The sequence below is a fragment of the Helianthus annuus genome, chromosome 8, assembly GCF_002127325.2.
Source record: "Helianthus annuus cultivar XRQ/B chromosome 8, HanXRQr2.0-SUNRISE, whole genome shotgun sequence".
Taxonomy (NCBI): Eukaryota; Viridiplantae; Streptophyta; class Magnoliopsida; order Asterales; family Asteraceae; genus Helianthus; species Helianthus annuus.
Window position 1 is genome coordinate 82,390,945 of NC_035440.2, and position 23,606 is coordinate 82,414,550.

Here is a 23,606-nt window from a genome sequence, read left to right on the forward strand (position 1 = left end):
GTTGAATTTATCTATGTCCATACATTTTTATTTCTTGTGGGTTGGCTCGCGTTAGCTGTCCATAAACAAAGATGTGTTTCAATGTCTTATTTGTAATATTATTAATGGTAAATTCACGATTCTGTAGGGCCCGTCCTGGAGAGCAAGTGGAAGGGGTCGTGTGCCACGATTGCTTGTCCATCCGCTGAACTGGGGCTATGGACCTACTTTTGAAGTAGGCTCATCTTTGGGTTCTACCAGCAATAGTCAAGACCCGCAGTCCTCACAAGGTCATGGACAGTTTAGTGCACCCAGCCAGGTGCCTAGACGAGAAAGGAGGCTTGTGTTTGGGTCTTTTGCCCAAGTCTCCATGAACAGCTCTTTACCGCTAATGGATGAAAATGAGTTCCCTTGTTTGTCGGGTTGAGTAAGGAAGATGAGACACAGCATGTATAAAGACTGTTGTAGTTCAAATTCTTTGTTCAATATATTTTAGGGTAGACAGGTGTAAAATACCAAAAAAACGAACTCCTTTTTATTAGGTTTGTTTTTAAGTTTCTGTTAATTTTTCTTTAACTCTCTGTTTGTTGTGTAATATAGTGTAGGAAATAAGACTTTAAAGAAACCAAAAAAACAAAAGAAATGAAAAAAAAATAAACAAGCTTCCGTGCCCTTTTCTTCCTTCATGGTCTCTGAAGTTATGATCAAAGCAATCCGTGTTCGAATACAAGAAACGCAGCAAGTTCCGTTTATGTTTATAGTTTTGAATGGGTCGAACAATTTGTTTTTATGTTTCTTGTTTAGTTTGGGCTCAACATGTGAATCGGTCCGTGTATGGAGATATAACTGTTTTGGCGGTTATCGTGGAACGACATGTCGATTCCAATCAACGCCTCTCTCCAAAAACACAACGGTTTTCGATAAACAGTTGTATGTATGCATGTTCTGATCGATTGAAGGCTGTTATCGAAGTTACTTTCAAGTTGTTATTCATTCGGTTAGTATACAAGTTCATATATTCGTTTACTAGTTCTTTGAATCATGTATTGGTGTGAGTTATGTGTAGACTACAAAGATCTATCAATTTTGGTTTATCAAATTTCCTTATGTTTATAACCTCATAAAGCTTTTATATAAGTGAGCATAAATTGACAAAAATCTACGCATTTTACTAAACCGTAATCGCATATAATTTGTTGTAGAAGAAAATGAGGCATTCCTCGTGTACTTACTTTTTCTATAGCATGGTTTGCGCGAGTACAGTAACCATTCTAGGCGTGAATCATTGCGATCACCACCCTCCACTTTCGATTATTGTTTTAAAGCTATCTAAGTGCCGTCCTTAACCGACACTAATAATTCATTGGTTTGTTTGTCACTTGCAACATTGTGATCACCACCCTCCACCACCTTGACATGATGTCATGACATGTGGTGGTAGGAGGGCCACTGATGGTGCCTGAGAGTGAGAATGGGGTGGTGTTGGCTAGAGCTATAAAAGCACCACATTGTGTACATGTTTAAAACCTTTTTGTTTACATTAATAATTTACCTTTTAAAGTTGTGCAAGTAGGATGTCTTTTGGATAAACTGGATGTGTATTTTGAAAGGATATTAACATCCAATAAGATTATTGGTCATAAATTATGCATAGGCTATATGTTTAATGATATTAACCATAGCTCTAGTGGTTATGCTTATCAAAATGCCTCTAAAACATGAACCATTTTTCTACTTCATAATCACCGTACGTGACTCTTTACACCACAACTAGGGTAAGTAAGTAGGGATGACAATATGCGGGGTTTGAAGTATTTGATGCTACACGTGTTGGTTGTTTAAACAAGCAATAAAACGATCAATACATCATATGCTATAAATACCCTCTTGATGACGGATTGTTAATCAATACACGCATTTACCGCTAAATAGCTCTTAGTGTTCTCTCTCCTAGCACATATCAATGATGCTCGTCTGTACAGGAAGCAACAATCATAAGTAGGGGCTCACTCAAACACTACCAACACGTCTTTGAACAGCCACAAAATCTTTGCAACAAAATGTTTCATAATGAGTGCTTAATACCTCAAATCGTTTGATTCACCTTAGTATTTTGAGCCCATTCCCAAAAGAAAAAAATAGTGTCATTTTTATTTATAATATTTAATGTGTTAAATGAAAAGGTTGTCTGAGTTATCAGACCTTTCTCGTTTAAATAAATACAAACTTCGGGATAGAATCAATAAGCACCAGTGGTCTAGTGGTAGAATAGTACCCTGCCACGGTACAGACCCGGGTTCGATTCCCGGCTGGTGCATCACTTTGTTTTGCCTCTAAAGTTTACAAGACTATACTTATATGGTTCCTTAGAGCTGAAAATTTTGAAATTGTTATATTTTTTAATCATAAAAGAATTAGATGTATTTTAGCTATTTGATTCATTAATTAAATTGTTTTATAGATTATGGTTAAGTATATGGATGACTTTTGTTGAAATTGTTGTTTTTTTCTCATATAGCAGATTTAGATGTATTTTTGGTATCTGATTCTGATTCATCATCAATTATATGGATAGTTTTTATGCTAAAGAGTTAGTTGTTTCCACATACTACACGATTTCACTCACGAATATATAACATATTTGTTCCTTAGAATAGATGTTCGTTTGTTTTTTACATATATAAATTAGTCAACTCTATTGTTCATCTTCGTACTTCTAGATATGGAATCCATTGTTTCTTCATTTCATCTCTGGGCACGCTTTCTCGTGATCTTACGAAACAACCAATCGCGTAATTTACTTAGTAAATAATGTGTAAAGTTAAAGGGAATGTGATGCATGTTCTTAGATTTTGAGGATTATGTATGATAAGAAAACCTTTTTTTTTTCTTTTTTTTTAAAGTTTTGTATTATTTAGCAGCGGTGCAACATAATAATTATTTTAACATACAACTATTATTAGTTAATATATTGGTTTAAAATTATAAATAATTTCTATACCATTTAAAAGACAAATCTTGGCTATTTTTACAATATTCGATCCATGGATAGCTTGGATAATTTCTTTTGATCATTTTTCTCCCCAAAAACCTTTGCTTGTTAAATTTCTTGACAAAACCAAAATAAAATTGTTTAAAATATCTCAAAAATAGCATTTGAATGCTAAATTCCACCATCAAAAACTTTTGGGTTATTGGATTTTATCACCCCCAACTATTCGTTATTGGCCGCTGCCACTCCTGACTTTCACTTTGGCTCCCACCACTCCAACTTAACACTTTGTGTATTATGTCACCTCGTCGTTAACCAGCCACTAACTTGGTTAGTTTTTTTGGCTTACATGGCTATTTTATCCAACGTGGCAAGATGACATGGCAAGTTAGTATGTGAGATAAAATGTTTAAGCTTCATATTGAAACAACCACCAAACTATAGGGGCCTGTTTTACAAAATTCTTTACTTCACCACAAATACCTAAACACTATTCCACTTATTCAGCAGCCGCAAAGACTAAATCATCTTCTCTCCTTTTCTTCTTCGTTCTATATCTCTCGCTGGAAACACCAAATCAGGGCATTCACATCGGCGACTTGAATCGGTTCTAAATCTTCACCACAACGAGATAAGTCAACGTTTGCAGACAAATCAGGGCATTCATTTTTGAATCTGTTCTAAATCAACGTTTGGATCTGTTCTAAATCTATTCAGGGCATTCACGTTTAAATCTGTTGTAAATCAACTTTTGAATCTGTTCTAAATCTATTCAGGGCATTCACATCGCCGGAAACTCCAAATTAGGGACGATATGAATTTAGTACTGTATAAATACATCGTTTGCAGACAACGCTCACCTTATATGGACAAATCAAGCATGTTGGTTGTCTCTGAGTTTCTCGAGTGTTCACCGTCTTTATGTGGTGCTATTCGGGTCAACCTGTGGGACATAGAATCTGTAGCGGGTCAACTTATCGGAAATTTCAGCGTAACTTGATGAAGAACGAGTTTTTCGGACATAGCATTTGAGTTTATAAAAAATTTCAACGTAATTTGATGAAGAACGAGTTTGTCGGACATAGAATTTAAGTTTGTCGAGAACGCGGTGGAGGTGTTGGCAGGAGGTTGTGGTGGTAGGAGGTGGTGGGGGTGATGGTGGTGGTTGTGTTCACTACTAGAAAATACATCTATCTTGACACACGAACAATGACACACACTCATTTTATGACATTCAGAAGTGTGTGTCAAGAAAAAAATGTCATGGGTTACAAAATTTAATAAATTTATGACACTTTTTTTTGTGTGTCATCTTTTTAGGGTCATAAAAAAAAAACAAGACCGTTTAATGACATTCAAAGCGTGTGTCAAGAAAAAAAACGTCATAGTTTACAAAATTTAACAAATTTGTGACACTTTTTTTGTGTGTCATCTTTAAGTGTCATGAAAAAAACAAAACAATTTTATGGCATTCCAAAGGGTTTATAAAGTTCAACAAATTTATGACTATTTTTTTAGCATCTTTTTAGCGTCATAAAAAAATTATATTTTATAAATTAAACTTACTAGTGAAATCTCTTGCGCGTTGCGGCGGACATTTGATAGGTATTCACTCTGTTCGTTACAATATTGGTGTGATACTATCACTCGTTATAGCAACCAAAATAATATCTATACATATTTTACATCCATTACTATTAGAAATAAGTTAATGCAACTTTTTTAAAATCATAAATTTTCAAATGGGTTGTATTTGACTTTAAGGCAACTTCTAATGCAACCTTTTTTTTCTAAAAAAAGTTATAAAAGCATATTGAACATGCAATTTATTTATTATTATAATTTGCAACTTTTAAATAAAAAGGTTGCATGTTATAAATCAAATGCAACTCTAGTCTCTAGTTAAATAAGGTTACACTGTTAAAAGTTAAACGGAACGATTATTTTAAAATGTTGAATCTAAGAGGTTTAAATTAAATGTAGGAGTGGAATATTATTTTAAAATGTTGAATCTAAGAGGTTTAATCAAAATAATTGAAATTATTAGTTTGTTTATACAATGTCGGCTCCATGGTAAGTGAATAAAAATAGCAGATAACTTGATAAATTATTTAACGTAAGAAACTAAAAAGTTTCTTTTCATCCATATTGAGTTGTGTTACTTAATTTCACAAAACATTTTGTGTAAAATGCCAAAGCGATGGCTGATATATAAAAGTGATAGATGAAACTTGATTTTTGGGTCAAACTTGAAATTTCATAGTTCAAAATGTGGTTTAGGAGCTGTTTACCAAACAGACCTCATCTATTTTGTGAAAAAAAAAAACAAACAATGGGTATCTGTTATGTATTTATGTAGTGCTATAGATGAGGTTGATTAAGGTACACGTACAGATGTTTACGCTTCGATTTGGGAGGGAAATTGAATTTTGCTTGGGGGAAAAGTTGTCTTTGAGATGGAGGGAAAAGAGATTTGGTAGGAGGGAAATCGAAATAATAAATATTTTCAGTTTTCAAAAAAGATATTTATAGAATATTAAATATTAATATGTATGTAGTATAATTAAAAAGCAACTGTTAAAAAGTAAAGAGTAAACTGTCATTTTGGTTCTTGTGGTTTGAGCATTTTTGCCATTTTAGTGTAAATCTCAAATTTTTTAAATCTGGATCCCCGTAGTTTGTATTTTGTTGCCATTTTGGTCCAAAAGTGAAATTTGACCAGAATCCCCAAATTAAAACCCCCTGTTTTGTCCTTACCCTCAAGGGTATTTTGGTCATTTTAGAATTATTATAACTAAATTTCAGAGGCAGAGGGATGTTAGAGAGAGAGGCTGGTTTTTGGGTTTAATTATTTTTAATCAATATTACTCTATAATAAAGCCAAAATGACTAAAATACCCCTGAGCATAAAGACAAAATAGCAGGTTCTTTGAACCAAAATGGCAACAAAATGCAAATCACAGGGACCAAAATTTAAAAAGTTTGAGATTTGGACTAAAATGGCAAAAGTGCCCAAACCACAGGGACCAAAATCGCAGTTTACTCAAAAGTAAAAATATACTTGGTTATATATAAAAAAATCTACTTAAAGTTTTACTAAATTATATAGTGGTCTAATGGTATGGTGGCTTTGTTGTAACTAATATGTGTAAGGTTCAAACCATGAATGAGTTTGTAACCGTATAGGGGGCACTGAACCATACCGGTACCAAAAGTACAGATCCTGAAAATCGTAAACAAATGGTGTCGGTACATGTAATGAAAGTGCTCGGTATGGTATTGTACCGAATCAAAAGTAAGGATCCCGAAAATGGAAAAAAAAACTTGGGTATCGAAAATGACTAGACAAGATACAATCGGTACCTATGGGTACCATTTGCTCATCCATAATTCAAATCCCGCAACGTGTAGATATAGGTAGGGGTGTAAATGAGTTGAGTCGAGCACGAGCCCAAGCAAGCTCGAACTCGTTTAACTTATCAAGGCTCGAGCTTGGTTCATAGACAGCTTTTCAAACTCAGGCTCGGTTCGAGCTTGACTCATTTATTATTTATTGATTAAATGTTTGACTGGTTTATATATATATATATATATATATTCATTGTTTTTTTAAATATTTGACTCGTTTAGACTATAGTTGACCATCATTGACTTTCATAGCCCATCACTAACCTTATTTTACAATCACTACTGGTAAAATAAACGTTTGTGGCTTTGGTTAACCCTAGTCGGTGATAATTAATTCTAACTCACCATTAATGACATGAGGTCGTGATCAATAACTTTGTTTAACCGCTAACTATCATAATTGAATGTTATTCATCTTAGTGTAAACCCACCCTACTCAGGGCTATGACCAAGGTCGACTCCTCGACTGCCGTGAGACCGTACTCATTTGATGTGCAGGAACCGGTTGACATCCTTAAACCTTCGCCCTCGTCGGGTTCGAACCTGGGATTAAAGCCCAAATTCGTCCTTTCACCCATAATTCCGTAAAAAATGGCCCGAGCGGGAATCAAATCTAAGTGACCATTAATGACCAAAAGTACACATCAATAACTCTGCATAACCATCAATGACCCTATTTAACTATCAATAAGTATATATAACCACCAATGACTATGTTTAACTGTTAATGTCTACGTGACTAACATTTATCCGAATTGAAGATCAATGACTCTAAGTAAACAATACCCCTGTTTTGTAATGCCTGTGTCCCTAGCCTTTTATCTGTTTGTCACTTTTAGTCCCTAAACTATGTGATTCTTGATACTTTTGTTACTTAGAGAATCTTATGCTATGATATTCGATTCTTAATACTAGATTCTTGATACTTGAATCTTGATTCTTGATATTTAACACTATGATTCTTGATACTTGATACTTGGAAACTATGATTCTTGATGCTTGGAAACTATGATTCTTGATACTTGATGCTTGGAAACTATGATTCTTGATACTTGGAATCTAGATTTTTGACTCTTGATACTTTGGTGCTTGACACTTGAGACTTGGTTGAACGAGAGACTGGAGACTTATCACTGGCGGAAACTATGAAACTTGGAAACTTTGGTGTTAATGATATAATCTAGTTATGCGATACTATTACCTAATAATACGCAACGCAATGCTTAACCTAACTCGTGAAACGAAACAATGACGGGAACGCGGAAAGGATAGGATTGACCGAATGGGCCCGATCATCCGATCGGATTGCCATTCGGTCGAACCGCCATCCGATCCGTTGTACACCGCCTTTATCTCCTCCTTACACTATAAATAGGAGCTGTCACATCATTTCTAACTGATGTGACAGCCTCCTTCGAACCAGACGCACGCACTCCCATTTTCTTCCATTTCTCGGCGATTTCGGTACGTTTTACACTAGATTCTTGTACAACTTTGATCTACACGTTATTCTCTACATGATTCTCCTGTGAAATCTCACTTTTCACCAAAATGCCCCTGACGAAAATGACAAAAATCAGGTTTTTTTTTTAGAAATCTGACCTGATTTGAGATTTGGACCAAAATGGCAATAAAACTGAAACCACAGGGACCCATATGCAAAAAGTTTAAGATTTGGACTAAAATAGCAAAACTGACCAAACCTCATAAACCAAAATAACTGTTTACTCTTTATACAATTATTTTTATTTTAGTTTCCCTCCCCCAAATCCCAAATTCTTTAAAATTTTCCCTCTTATTTTGAGATTTCAAAATTGGACATCCATGTATTCACAACCATCGATCTTTTTCCCACGATATCCTCAAAACTGAACCTAAACAGTCTGTAGAAATTGATGAGTATTTGAGGAAATCGCAAATATCAACAATTAGAAATCCAATATATTATCAACCCTTATCAAATATTTGGGTGATTCTGGAAAAACAAGAATTGGTTTGTAGCAGATTTGTGGAGTTTTGCGGTTTTAGGGGTTTTTAGCCATCTCCTAGATCATCAAAAGTCACCAGGTACGATAACACGTTTCTCTGCTTTTTTTTTTCTTTTTCAATCCGTGATGCTATATCCAAATCATTCATGAACTTTTATGATTATCCGTATGACGTTTTCTTGGTATAAATGTAGCTGCCCTAGAATTAACTGATTTTTAATGTGAAACTTTCTTGATGTAAGGTTCCTTGATTTGAAACTGTTACTATTCTATCTGGGTTATCTTACCTTTTTCTAAGTATCATCTTATTTGTACTTAGACATACTTCTCCGTGACAGAACTGCTACTTTGATGTGCTATGTACCCAATCTTAAGGCTACACCTACTTACAGGGGCGGACTCACATTGGTGCCACCGGGGTCCCCGGACCCCAATCTTTTTAAAAAAATAGTAGATTCGATATATTAAATTGTATATGGACCCCATAAATACAATTAGGTGTACACCATAGCAATAAAAAGAAAGCTGGTGTAGTGGTAAATCTCCCTCTTTTCCACCAAGAGGTTATGGGTTCATTCTTTGATAAGCCTATTTTTCTTATTTTTTTTTTTTTAAATCTAGTTCAAACCTCACTTTAACTCGACCCGAACGAGGACCGACCCAAAAATGGACCCCATTGAAATAAAATCCTGGGTCCGCCACTGCCTACTTAAACAACCCAATATAACACTATGGGGTGTGGAGGGACTTGGGTTGGGGCATTGCTCGACACGTGGTGAGGGTGGGATCCACAAGGTAATACTGAAAAACTAGGGGTGTGGTGTGGCGTGGCTAGCCATGTGGATTTATTTTTGGTTTGGACAACAGGCTCAATCCCCACGCCAAAGGGGCAACGCCATGCCCAACGCTTACCCGGGGTGGAGCAGCCGGCGTTGAACCCAAACCGCCGCCCCAACCCACACCCCACAGTCTAACGAGGCTATGAGTCATTGAAATTCGATATATTTTGAAGCCAATATTTGTAGCCCCTGTACATACTAAATACAAAGTAACCACATATATTGTTGATTAGTGATTAGTGATTAGTGATTAGTGACTAGCGACTGGCGTGGTTATGCTATTTGATGTGATATTTATGTACATTAATACCAGTTAGTATGTTTCTATGCTACTGTTGGACAAAACCATAATCTCAAATGAATTGCTGCCTCTTCAGAATTCATAAATAAATGTTGATATTTGAAATTTAAATCTTATATTGACCTAGCTAATAAATGTAGATATATACATGTAAATATGTAATTATATGTACGAACTTTGAGGTATATACTAAAATATTACCACTAAAACGAACCTTAATAATCTGATTATGCTCATACTATCATGCATACAATTTGCGTATGTTTTTTTGTTTTCATTCGATTCATTCTTTTTCATCAAATTTAGTGTTCTTGTTGCACTGCCCGTTATATACTAAACTCTATGACAGAATTTGTTCAAGTATTTCCATGGACTTCTAGAGACTTACAGATTAAGTCATTGGCTTATCTAATAATTCTTCAATTATATACCACTTACCTATGAGACATTGTGCTAATGATGACGTTTAAAGTCAAATTACAGGGCTGATGTCTGAAAGATTTGGGCTACTAGCTGTAATTGGAGCATATGTGAAGGAAAATAGTATTAAGGTTCAGTTGGAAACTGGTATATAACTCACCATTTAAATTCATTCTAGTGTTGGAAATATATATTTTTATGTTCTTTTGCAATGGGTTAATTTGACAAATATATGTTTACTTTTTATTTATGTTATGTTTGAATTTTTCAAATATATTAGTCTAATGATTTTCAAATATCGTTGATTAGTGGACTACATGCTTTGAAAGCTAAAATTTTCGAGGTAAGCGTGTAGTTTGAATTCATTGATTTATATATATAAAGTAGCCTAACTCTTTTTTTTATTATTTTTTGGCAATTTAAGATTTGTTGCTCAAATGAAAAAGGTTATTACTGACGATGATTAATAGGTTGGAAGGAAGTTAATGATCTATTTTGTCATTTAAGAAAGGGCAATGACATCATCCTATTACCCTACAATCCCGGGTTTGATTTTCCATTTAAATAAGTGTTTGTAAAGAAAAAGGCCTATTATCTTAATTTATTTTGACTTAATTTTGGTTTTTGTAGAAATCATATGGTAAAAAGCTAGGTGTTTAGTGTATAGAAATCATGAAGGTTTGAGTCTAAATTATACGTGGCAAAGTGGGTGGGCCGAATGGGTTCGTGTCATGATGGGCTTGGGTCGGAACGAGGTATTTTTTAAAAACAAATCATTGGTTCAGATGAGAACATGTTTGACAAAAATGGATATGAGTTGCAGCAAGATCGTCTTACAATACCATAATGAATTTAAAGATAGCAAAGATTACTGATTTGAAATCGAAAAACTTAAATATTAGAAACCTTACATATATGAAAGAAGTTTAAAGCATTATCCATTCTGCATTTGGGGCTAGTTATTATGTGTAATAATCTGATGAATTGCTTGAATACTTTATTATGTAATAATTAAATCCGCTTTTACTTCCCTTAAATAAACCTTTTGAAATGCTTTTTTTTACATAGCAAGTGCCTTTACCTGATTAGTTAGATTTTACCTTTATCAGCTAATTCTCTTATGCAGTTGCTTAACGATCTTTGCTGTTTCTTAATTTGCTCATACTAGAGTGTGAGTACGATCTATTTGGGCATGATAGTTACATGTACTTAAATTGTGATGATTTTGAAGCGGTTTTTACATTCACCAAGCTGACCGATGTTGTCATCACTTCTTGTATAATGTAAGTACCTATATCTAGTATAAATTACCGTTCGTAAAACAAAATTATTTATTGATTCGGTTTATATATGTTAACTGCAGGTTCATGTATGAGCAAATTAAGAAAGAGCAAATACATGATTGTGGAATATGTTTTATGAACCCGTCTGCAATTTCGCGGGCTGATCAACGCAAACCCAAACACATCGAGGATGCAAGTAGAGCGGTTGTAGATCGATTGTATAAAAGAAAGGGCAATGACATCATCCTATTGCCCTACAACCCCGGGTTTGATTTTCCTTTTAAATAAGTATTCGTAAAGGCCTATTATCTTAATTTATTTTGATTGAATTTTGGATTTTGGATTTTGAAGAAACCATTGGGTGTTGGCAGTACAAAACCTGAAAACAACTACTTGCTATTATCTTGATTCTTTACGGCCTAGAAGTGTCGATGAGCAGTTGAGGCAAATTATTGATACATAAGTAATACAAATTATCATAATGGATGATAAAAGAGTTGGAATATACTTTGATATAATTTTGATTTTTTACAGGGCAATGGCCGTGTATGCTTCAGAAAGTGGTGCCAACATAAGGGTTAAACTCATATGGATTAACGCTAGGGTAAGCACTTAATCCCTTATGTAAATTGTGGTTGTAATGATATTGTATATATTGACACCCTTTAGTTTAAACTTAAATCGCAATCGTTTCACATTTTTTTATATTTTTAATTGTGGTAGTGTCTACGTCAGCCAGGAGGTACTGAGTGTGGCTACTATGTGATGAAGTCCATGAAGGAGATAGCTTACGAAGGAGTTGAAATACTTGACAATGATAATGTAAGTTTAGGCATATTTTAGTCTGTATATTAGAGAAATATGTACTTATATATCCAAACAAATGCTTAAATTCATATATTAGGATTAAATTCTGATTTTTAAGATATATTTTATTTAATTGTTGTCTCAGGTTGGGAAAGGAGTAGAAGAATATTCGGCTGCGGATATGGATCGCATTCGTGAAGATTGGTCGACTTATGTGGTTAACTCTATTTTTAAGTTATAAATCGTATTTTAGGTGTTGATAATGTATTGACAAACAATTCTTTTTTTGTTAAACGTTAAAATATTTGTAGTATACTTGACAAATGATTATGTAATGGATTGTTTTGGTATATATATGTGTGTATTTGTTTTATGAAAAAGATTTATTGTTTTTGTTATTATACATGTATCCAGGGCAAATTAGTAATTTTATAAAAAAAATTTATACAATTGAAAGTATGACACGTGTAAATGAATGTCATACATATGTGTCATAAATGCTTGTCATGAACGTGTGTCATTAAAAAGTGTCATAAAATGAGTGTCATGAATGTGTGTCATTAAAATGTGTCATAAAATGAGTGTCATGAATGCGTGTCATTAAATGTGTGTCATGAATGCGTGTCATTAAATGTGTGTCATTAAATGTGTGTCATAAAAACATGACACACAAATGCATGTCATGTTAATTTTATGACTCCTCAATCAACGACTCGCATTTGCGTGTCATAAAGACCCTTTTATGACACGCAATGCATGTCAAGAAAGGTGTTTTTTCTAGTAGTGGTTTAGGGAAGGAGAGAGAAGGGGGTGGGGCTTTATATTTAAAAAATGTATTTTGTTTTATTTTTAATTAGATTAAAAACAGATTTCTGCTCCACATCATCAAAAATTATTAAACTAAAAGTCCGAATTATTAAACTAATTTTTAATATAGGCCATATCAGCATGCCACATTGTCTAATGGCCACGTCAGCAAAAAGAACAAACTCAGTTAGTGTTTATTTAACGACGGGGTGATACAGCAACCCAAGTGTTTAGTTTGGAATGGTGGGAGCCAAGATCAAAGTTGAGAGTGCCAGCGGCCAAAAGCGAATAGTTGGGGGTGATCAAATCCAATAACCCAAAACTTTTCATCTCCTCAAATCAGAATAACACGATGACGAATGGATCAACATGACACCGACGACAAGGTTTGAACTTTCTTTCTTCATCATCCGTCCCTTTGGTCAAAGTGAATGAATAAGATACGATACACAAAGGTCGTTGAAAGTAAGGTGTTGTTGAAAGGCATGGATTCTACCATCCCACCAATAAATTTGTTTATTTGATTTGTGGTTTATTGTCATTTCTATTGGTAAAATGTTTAGGATGTTCACTATCCAATTTTGTCAGGTTTTAGGCTGAATCATAAGTCAAACCGTCAGTAACGGTTACTGATCATCGTAAATCAAACTCAAATCATTAGAAAATAAAACATAATCAACCCAAACGATTACAAACAGTTTTTGTTTTGTTTATTGTTTTTATGGTTTAGGCCATGTGTAGTCATAAAGCCCCCAAAGGGGCGTTATGCGCCATATGGCATGCCACGTCATCCCGGGGCTTTATGGGGCTTGAGGCCGTAGTCATAAAGCCCTACCTCATCATAACCAAAGTGTAAAATGCAGGGACCAAAGTGTAAAATGCAGGGACCAAAGTGTTTTAATGCAAGGACCAAAGTGTAAAATGCAGGGACCAAAATGGAAAATGGAAACCTTCTCGCGCCGCGAATTTTTTCACGCCAGGCTTTTTTTTTTTGATCATCGCGCTGGGGGGGGCGGTGTATGGGGCTCCATACCGGCGCTATGTTGTTGGTCGCGCCCCATTACATGTGGGCTTATGAGTGTGACATGCGAATGGGAGCACCAATCGTCGATTAGCTAGTTATTGTGATCAAAGCATTTGTTCTTTCATAAGGTCTATGCAATTTACTTCTTAAAATAGATCTATGAGAATCTATTATTCGAATTGACAGTAGCCGAATTTTACTCCAAAAGTTAATCTATGTCGATTTTCTCCAATAATTGTGAACTTTTTTTTTTTTTTTCTGGATAGTGGTTCAAACATATCAAAGCGTCCCTTTTTCACGACAAATTAAAGTGATATGTAATATATAATATTAATATATAATATAATTCAATCATACTAGAATTCAACTTTACCAAAAAAATACTAATAATTATTTTCATAAAAAATAGTTGGCCTCACTTTAATAAAAAAAATGAAGTTGGATTCATAAATCTATACTATATAATAAAAGAAACTTGTTTTGGGACACTTGTCATTCTCTCATTTAATTGATTAAAATTATTAACTTAAACAAATTTAAAATCAAAACTCAAGTAAAAATAAATAAATAAAACGGTACGTATTCAATACTATCAATATCCCCTCATTTGTTTTTTAAAATTTGGAAAAGTGTACGTAGCAATGTTTTGTCCCCTTATCTATACTATATAATAATATTTAATCTAATCTAATACAAATAATAATAATATTTAATCTAATCTAATCTAATACAAATTTTTATTATTAACTCAATAACCTATTCTTAAACTAAAACTTCAATAGCATCTTAAATCCTAGCTAAACAAGTTTCGAAATTCATAATAATATTAATATGTTAGACTAAATATATTGTTGATATATATATATATAACTAAAATTATTATCAATAATATTAATAATAGGTTTAGAATCAAATACAAAGATTCAAAAAATAAGAAGTTGTACAAATGATATAAAATAGACTCTGATTGACCTCATTCAACCAACATTAGAGTCGTCTTATCGAACTCTACGACATTAATTAATATGTACGAGTTGATGGGTTACATTTATATTAACTCATTTATGTCAATATGGTATGTAAATGTCTTTGTCTTTGTTTTGCATTTACTAGAAATATCTATACTATATAGTTTAAATTGTTCAACCCGTGTAACACACGGGGAACTAACCTAGTAATATATATATATATATATATATATATATATATATATATATATATATATATATATATATATATATATATATATATATATATATATATATATATATATATATATATATATATGCGTAGCCCGGTCCGGTTTTATACAGAAGAGTTGTTACGGTGTTATGGAGTGAATCCATTGCAAGGTATGGGACTTGTCCTACTTCGGTTGTATGGGCAACTAATATGGGGTTTGTAACCCGAATGGCACCCTTTCCCACTAGGCTAGTCTTTGGGGACCAGTTCTACCATTTGGATTGTAACATACTGTTTGAAACTCTAAAGCATACGGACCAATAACTTCTAAAAAACGTTCATGAAACCAATCCAATAACCAGTTTGAAGAATTTTAGGGTTTTAAAGCGAAATAGCCCTTCGATTCACCTCTGTTAGCATTTACCAACAAAGAAAGGCCCACAAGAAAAGAAGCCCACCACAAATCCGACTTATTAGTTATTAGTGTTATTGGGATGCAAAAGAAAAATTAGAATGTTTAAGACTAAAGGGTATGGTGAGGTCCATCTCCACAAAGATGGGCCGTCATCTAGGCGCTACATCACTGGCTCGTGGGGGATGGGTCTCCTTCACTTTTAAGGGGGGTGGAGGATGGGGCCCCACCTTAATATTTTATAATTTCCTAATTTTTTTATTAACTTAATTAATACAACATAACACAACATAATAAATTCATTTCATAACATAAAAAAAAATTACATTTCCTAAAAATAAAAATAAAAACATTTCTGAAAAAAAAAATTACTTTTCCTAAAAATAAAAAATTACACTACTCGTCTTCGTCTTCGTCTCCGTCACCGTCCCCGATGTTAACGTTGTTCCAAATATGTTCTACCAAATCCTATTGAAAGTTTGCATGCGTGAAGTCGTTGGTTAGCGAAAACGAGTTTAAATCCTGTTGTGGCGGATCAACCGGGACAGTGTTCCCGTAAGATGCATTCTCATCATACTCACAAATCGCCCGACCTTCGTCTTTAATAATCATGTTATGGAGCAAAATGCAAGCGTACATACAAAGGCGCAACCTTTTCGGTGTGAACGCACGTGCCGGTTGTTGAAGGACGACCCTTTTTTTTGTAAGACACCAAAAGCACGTTCGATGTCTTTTCTTGCAGCTTCTTGACGCTTGGCGAATTTTTTCCTTTTTTTCGTCCTCGGGATATGGAATAGTCTTTACAATTGTAGACCAAGACGGATATATCCCGTCAGCAAGATAATACCCACGTCTATACTCAACCCCAGAAACTGTAAAACGTGTGTCCGGACCGGTTCCATTAACGACATCGGTAAAGATCGCTGATTGGTATAACACGTTGAGGTCGTTGAGTTAACCAGGGAGACCAAAGAAAGAATGCCATATCCACAAATCTTGTGATGCTACGGCTTCAAGTATCACGGTTGGATGGCCGTGATCACCTCGCGTATATTGGCCGCGCCACGCAGTCGGGCAGTTATGTCACGCCCAATGCATACAATCAATACTACCAAGCATTCCCGGAAACCCGTGCCGTGCTTCATGAGCTTGGTACAACTGCTGAACATCATACGAGTTTGGTTTACGCAAATATTTTTTGCTATACAGTTTCACCACATTCTGGCAAAACCGATATAAGCATTCCCGCGTAGTTCTTGCCGACATTTGTAAGTACTCGTCCAAAGCGTCGGCCACTGTCCCGTACGCCAGTTGGCGAATGGCCGCAGTACACTTTTGTAACGTGGTGAACCCTTCATAATTTCGAGCATCAGGTCGTTGCGTGAAAAACGGGTCTAGCCCCGCCAAATCATTAGCAATCCGTGTGAATAAGCGGCGACTCATTCGGAACCTGCGTCTGAAAATCTCGTTATTGTAAAGTGGTTCATCCGAAAAATAATCGTTCACCAATTTCTCGTGCGCTCCTGTCGTAAAAAATATATAAATACGAGTTAAAAAAATAAGGATAATAAATTTTTTTAATGATAAACCTTGGCGGTCTCTGTTAATCCGTATTCGTCTGGTAATAACATTTTCTGACGAGACGTCTTCCTCTTCCTCTTCCTCTTCAATAAGAATCTGCCCCGCCCGTAGCACAGCGTTTGCGAAAAACATCTCCTCTTCGTCATCCGAAGATGAGGGCCACCAAGAATTAGATGGCATTGTGGATGAAAAGATAATTTTTTTTATAATAGTGGGGAGAAAATGGTATAAAAGTGAGAGGGTTTTGGGTTGAAAGTGGGAAAATTATGGTGAAAATAGGTGTTTTTATAGAAAAAAGGATTTTTTTTTTATTAATAAAGCCGTTACATAACGGCTAGTTTTTGAAAAGGAGGACTGGCTACCCCGGCTGTGGGGTGCCCGTTGTGCCGAGCCGAGCCCAGGGGGGTGGTGTGGGGGACCGGCGCCGGTCCTAGCCGGGCCTCAGCCGGCCCCCATACCCTTTAGTCTAAGTAGTGTTTTTACTTTGTATTTATTATATGTAGAATGTTTAAGTTGTGTTTTTACTTTGTATTAAGTACTAGATTCGAACCCCGTGTATTACACGGGGTGAATAAATGTAAATTTATATACTAAATAATAAAATAATATATCTTTAAAAACTTTGTTTATTACACGGATTGAATACATATAATTTTATATACTAAAAAAATAAAAAAGTTATATTTTTAAAAACCCCATGTATTGTTGTACAGGTTGAATAAACGTAATTTTATACATCAAATAATGAAAAAAATACTAAATAATAAATTATTTATATATTTAAAAGCCCCGTGTATTGTACTGGTTGAATAAATCTAATTTTATATATCAAATAATAAAAAAGTTATATTTTTGAAAACCTCATGTATTACACGGGTTGGATAAATGTGTATTATCATAGGTTAAATTTATATATCAAATAATAAAAAAGTTATATTTTTAAATACCTCATGTATTACAGATGTTGGAAAAATGTAATTTTGTATAGTGAATAATAAAAAGGTTATATCTTTAAAAAACTCCGAGTATTACACATGTTAAATAAATGTAATTTTATATAGTAAATAATAAAAAGTTATATCTTTAAAAAACCTCGTGTAATACACGAGTTGAGTTCTGATTAATTTTAGATTTTGATTTCCTGCATTTTCTCTCCTATTAAATAACAATAATTTTTTCGCTTCTTAAAATTACATCTTAAGTCATATTTTTTTTATAAAACATATTAATGATTATAAAGAGTTAAATATATTTAAAACATATCACTGATTATAAAGAATCATAGACAATTTGAATATGTTGCCTAAATTTGGATGATGAAAGTATAAACGTAAATATATCATGCAACCTATTCCTATATCTAAGGAAATATATTATAAAAATAATAAATTAATTAATATTAATAGTATATTTTTCTAAATAGGTTATTAATAGTATATATATATATATATATATATATATCTTAAATAATAATATAATATTAAATTGATATCTATTCGGATATCTCATAATATAACTTTTTCATAAACAATTTTTTAATTATAATAGGCTAAAAAATAGATGGCTCCAATGAGTGACATGTGTCCAATTAATGGTTTCTTTTATTATATACTAGGTTAGAACCCCGTGTATTACACGGGTTGAATAAATGTAATTTTATATATTAAATAATAAAAAAGTTATATTTTTATGAACCTCATATATTGTACGGGTTAAATAAATGTAATTTTATATATCAAACAATAAAAAAGTTATATCTTTAAAAACCATGTGTATTACACAGATTAAATAAATATAATTTTGTATACAAAATACTAAAAACGTCGTATCTTAAAAAAAGCCGTGCATAATCAGGTTGAATAATCTACCAAATAATAAAAAAATTACATCCTTAAAAAACCCCGTATGTTACACGTGTTGAATAGATCTAAAAAAGAGTTACCTTTAAAAACCATGTGTATTACACATATTAAATAAATGTAATTTTGTATATTAAATACTAAAAACGTCGTCTCTTTAAAAAACCCGTGTATAGTTGGGTTGAAAAATCTACCAAATAATAAAAACATTATATCCTTAAAAACCTCTTGTATTATACGTGTTGAATAAATCTAATTTTACATAACAAATGATAAAAAAATGTATCTTTAAAAATTTCGTGTATTACACGGGTTATACAAATGTAACTTTGTATAGTAAAAAATAAAAAAGTTATATTTTTCAAAACCCCGCATTTTAGACTTGTTGAATAAATATAATTTTGTATACCAAATAACTAAAAAGTTATATTTTTAAAAATTGATGTATATCTTTATTTATACGGATAGAGTTAAAAAATAGATATTATTAATTATTAATCTAATATAGTAATATATATGTAAGAATTACTTATCTAGAAATAAAAAAATCATGGGTAATTATTATTATTATTATTATTATTATTATTATTATTATTATTATTATTATTATTATTAATTTTAATTAATTAAATGAGAGAATGACAAGTGTCTCAAAACAGGTTTCTTTTATTATATAGTATAGATTATAGTTTTTTAATTATAATAGGCTAAAAAATAGATGGCTCCAATGAGTGACATGTGTCCAATTAATGGTTTCTTTTATTATAGATTATAGATTATAGATATAGATTATAGATTATAGATTATAGATATGGTTTTTAATGTAGATATATTATGTTTTAATGTCGGAAAGATTATAAATGTATAATATTTGCTTATAAAGTAGAATTTATTAGGGTGGGTTTTATAATAGGTTGAGATGATGATTAATCTACTGTGGTAGTATGTTAATGAGGATTAGCCGGGTTTTATAATAGGTTGGAGACGAAGGAATGAACCATCACTAGTGTTCTAGTGGTGGTCAGGGGTGTTTAAGTTCTATTTATGGTGGGTCCTGGTGAGTTTTCCCCTTCAGGTCTCAAGTTTGAGTCTGAGTGACATGGGTTTTTCGTTGAGGGGTTTAAATTGAGGATCTATGTGCGAGGGGGCTCTTTAGCGCGGACACGGTTAAGACAACGTATGCTAGACCTCCCGACATTCGCGAATAATTCACACCTTAAAAAAACGAAGGAACGCTCGTTTACGGAGTAACAAAGTTGAAGAATAAGCTTAGCCTAAAGGTTTAAGATGATAAAAGAGAGAAAGAGTTAGAATTTAATGATCAATATAGCAGTCATACCAAATACACGACAAGATTTAACTGTTGGAATCAAAATCAAAATAATAATAAGCTGTAAGTTTAGTGATGATTTTAACCAATTTTTTTTTCATGAGTGACGACTCTCATAGTTATATATATTTTTTTAATGAAAAATGTAAGTTACTTTTATAAAAAAAATGAAAATATGGACTCTAAAGTTTTTAAGTGAAAATATTAATTTTATTAATTTATTCGGTGTAATAGTTTTTATATATAGAAACATACTTAATCTAAGGCTTTAAGGTGTACTCTAACTTCATTAGTGTTAAAAATGACATGGCAAGTTAACATGTCTTTTAAACCACTTCCTCACAATGTTAAGGGTGTTTCAATCTCCATTGGTTAACATATTAACTTAGGTAAAAAAGAATAAGAAATTAGTTCTATTTATTATCAATGTTTATTTTCGCTAAAAAGTTAATGAAATGGTATTATTATTTATTTTATATCCAATTTAAATATTTAATATTAAAATTTAAAAAGGTGGCTGAGGTAGAGTTAAAAAGGTTAAGGGGCTGTTTGGCAAGCCTCTTAATGAATCATTAAGAGGTTGGACCTCTTATTCGGACAGAGGTTAGCTGTTTGGTTGTGCCTCTTAATGGCAAACCTCTTAATGATTCAGTGCTGAATCATTCAGCAACTAGAACATGCTGAATGAAAAAAAAGACAAGTGTTACCCCCATTCACCCTCCCTCATCCCTTTACCTCTCTCTCGATCAGAATTCCCGGCGACCGGAGCCGTGATTCCGACTCCCCTTTCTTCTGTCCGGCTAGACACCCACATGTACGGCGACCACCACCATGTACGGCGGCGGTGCGGCGGTGCACCCACATGTATCCCCCTTCGATACCAACAAACTTACACAGAGATGATGATGATGATGGCGACGATTGAGGCGATTGACGATGATGGCGGTGGCGGAGAACTCAGCTCTGGCGATTGACGATGATGGCGGTGGCGGAGATGATGTTGATGATGATGATGGCGGTGGCGGAGATGATGTTGATTGACGATGATGGCGGTGGCGGAGATCGGTGGCGGAGAACTCAGATCGGTAGGGAGAGAAAGGGGAAGGGGGTGTGTGTGTGGGGGGGGGGGTGGTGATGAATACTGATGAATGATGATGATGATAGGGTTTTATATAAAAAATTCTATAATGGGTTTATTTTGTGGGTAGGGGTAAAAATGTCATTTTACACTGTCATTCAGATATGGAACCAAACAGCACTTTACTGGTTCAGCACTTACCCATTCAGACCCTCTTACCCATTCAGACCTCTTATTCATTCAGCACTTAATCATTCAGAAGTTGCCAAACAGCCCCTAAACAGTTTTTTTAGAATGAGGTTGAGTAAAATGAGAAAAACGGTGATGTGACGCTTATACGGAGTTAAGAAGGGTTAATGTATACCTAATGGCCTAGGGCCGGTGGGTGTTGAGGAGGGTAGTCTTTTGGGGATAATCTGCCAAGTAGGCAGCCACGTCATTGGGTGTGTGGGATGATCCGCAAGGGATGGGCCAAGGGTGTGGTGATAAGCCTCTTTATATATACATACATACATACATATGTATGTATGTATGTATGTATGTATGTATGTATGTATGTATGTATGTATGTATGTATGTATGTATGTATGTATGTATGTATGTATGTATGTATGTATGTATGTATGTATGTATGTATGTATGTATGTATGTATGTATGTATGTATGTATGTATGTATGTATGTACTAGTTTATAGACCCGCGTATTACACGGGTTGAATAAAGACAATATGTTACCTAAACCTGTGTAACGCATAGACTATAACCTAGTGACTTAGATAATAATAATTCATAATTATAATAATTTAATAATTACGAATAGATAATAATAACAATAGCAATAACAATTTTTCTCATTAGTTTCTGAGTTTTGCAGGGCATTTTTGTCTTTTTACTTATTTAATTTATTGTTTTCTTAATCCAAATAAAACCACCTCATTAATTCATATCATCACTTAAATGTGAACTTAAAAGCTTTGTAAATACCTTCTATTTAATTTAATCATTTTTGATATATAATTACAAAAATAAATTAAAATATAATCTAAATTATATAAAATATAATTTAAATTTTAAACTATATATCATATTCGTTTTTATAGGTTTATTGGCATGGTGGTATAAAATTCGTTGAATAAAGAGTTATATTCGCAATAAAGTTTCTTTTTTTTGTACCGGACACCACATGTGTTATATACTAATAATAATAACTGAATATTAATCTAATATATTATTAATAAAATAATAATATTGCTAAACTAAGAGATACCTGTGTTTAGTTATTCACAAATAAATTATTTGGTTAGATAAATACCTAATTTGGTTTGATCAGCAATGTTGAAAAAATAAAATCTAATGTCACATATGATAATAAAAATAAATAATTAAAATACTTCAATAGTATAAGATAAATATTTTTATGTATTACGTATTTATTTATACTTATGTATAGATTAATAAATTGGATATATTAATATGATAACAATATTTATTTATTTGTTGTTGTGTATAAATCAATAAATTGTATATTAATATGATATAATAATAATAATAGTAACGGAGAGAATGCGACATGGTATTAAGATATAATTTTAATAAGAGAATGTCATGTAACACTAACATGATTCTTTTATTAGTATTAGATTAGATTATTATTGTTATATATATTATTAGTGAATTGAATGAGGAAATGCCATATGGCTTTAGTAGGACTTTTGAATGAGAAAATGTCATTTGGCATTAATAGGACTCTTTTATTAGAATTAGATGTATGTATGTATGTATGTATGTATGTATGTATGTATGTATGTATGTATGTATGTATGTATGTATGTATGTATGTATGTATGTATGTATGTATGTATGTATGTATGTATGTATGTATGTATGTATGTATGTATGTATGTATGTATGTATGTATGTATGTATGTATGTATGTATGTATGTATGTATGTGTGTGTATGTATGTATGTGTGTGTGTGTGTTGGATAAGGAAGAGAGGGACGTTGTCTTCGTCTCCTAGCTGACGAAACCAACGGGACGGAGCTGAGGGGGTGGTGTGAACGACTCCGACGAGCCTGGATCGTCCCCACACCGCATAGCCTAAACAAAGCTTTTAAACTAAAATCTAAACAACAATATAACAAGTGTGGTGCTATGATCAAACTTATCAACCCAACACTTGACTTGATCCAACCCATGTGAGTATGAAAAGACATTCGTCTAATCAACCCTTGCCTCGATTATCATTCAATCGACCTAACTTTTCAATCTGTCCTTCAAACATAAAATCCAGAAACAAATTTTTTCTGTTAAGTA

At 33.2% G+C, this 23,606-nt stretch overlaps 1 protein-coding gene and 1 non-coding gene across 9 annotated transcripts; both read left to right on the forward strand.

Moving 5' to 3' along the window:
• The first annotated feature begins 2,225 nt into the window (after window positions 1–2,225).
• TRNAG-GCC lies at window positions 2,226–2,296 on the forward strand. Its single transcript has one exon. It is a non-coding gene; the product is annotated as a tRNA-Gly (tRNA).
• A 5,858-nt stretch (window positions 2,297–8,154) lies between these two features.
• On the forward strand, window positions 8,155–12,369 carry LOC110873199. 8 transcript variants are annotated; one of them, XM_022122130.2, is made up of 8 exons: window positions 8,155–8,446; window positions 9,991–10,074; window positions 11,096–11,210; window positions 11,291–11,476; window positions 11,562–11,669; window positions 11,745–11,814; window positions 11,946–12,032; window positions 12,163–12,369. In XM_022122130.2, exons 2-8 carry the CDS (start codon window positions 9,996–9,998, stop codon window positions 12,256–12,258), a joined length of 741 nt encoding a protein of 246 aa, XP_021977822.1. In that variant the 5' UTR covers window positions 8,155–8,446; window positions 9,991–9,995; the 3' UTR covers window positions 12,259–12,369. The 8 variants fall into 8 exon arrangements, with proteins under 8 accessions (XP_021977822.1, XP_035832546.1, XP_021977827.1 ...); XM_035976653.1 differs by having other exon boundaries at window positions 8,157–8,446; window positions 9,980–10,074; window positions 11,934–12,032; XM_022122129.2 differs by having other exon boundaries at window positions 8,158–8,446; window positions 11,934–12,032.
• Window positions 12,370–23,606: the final 11,237 nt, after the last annotated feature.

What these genes read in the sequence shown, in the direction of transcription:
- LOC110873199 (XM_035976653.1), top strand. Translation starts at nt 9,996, where the DNA reads ATGTCTGAAAGATTTGGGCTACTAGCTGTAATTGGAGCATATGTGAAG. An exon ending in CTATTGCCCTACAACCCCGG is followed by an intron (nt 11,477 to 11,561) that starts GTTTGATTTTCC and finishes TGGATTTTGAAG; the next exon opens with AAACCATTGGGTGTTGGCAG. An exon ending in TTGAGGCAAATTATTGATAC is followed by an intron (nt 11,670 to 11,744) that starts ATAAGTAATACA and finishes GATTTTTTACAG; the next exon opens with GGCAATGGCCGTGTATGCTT.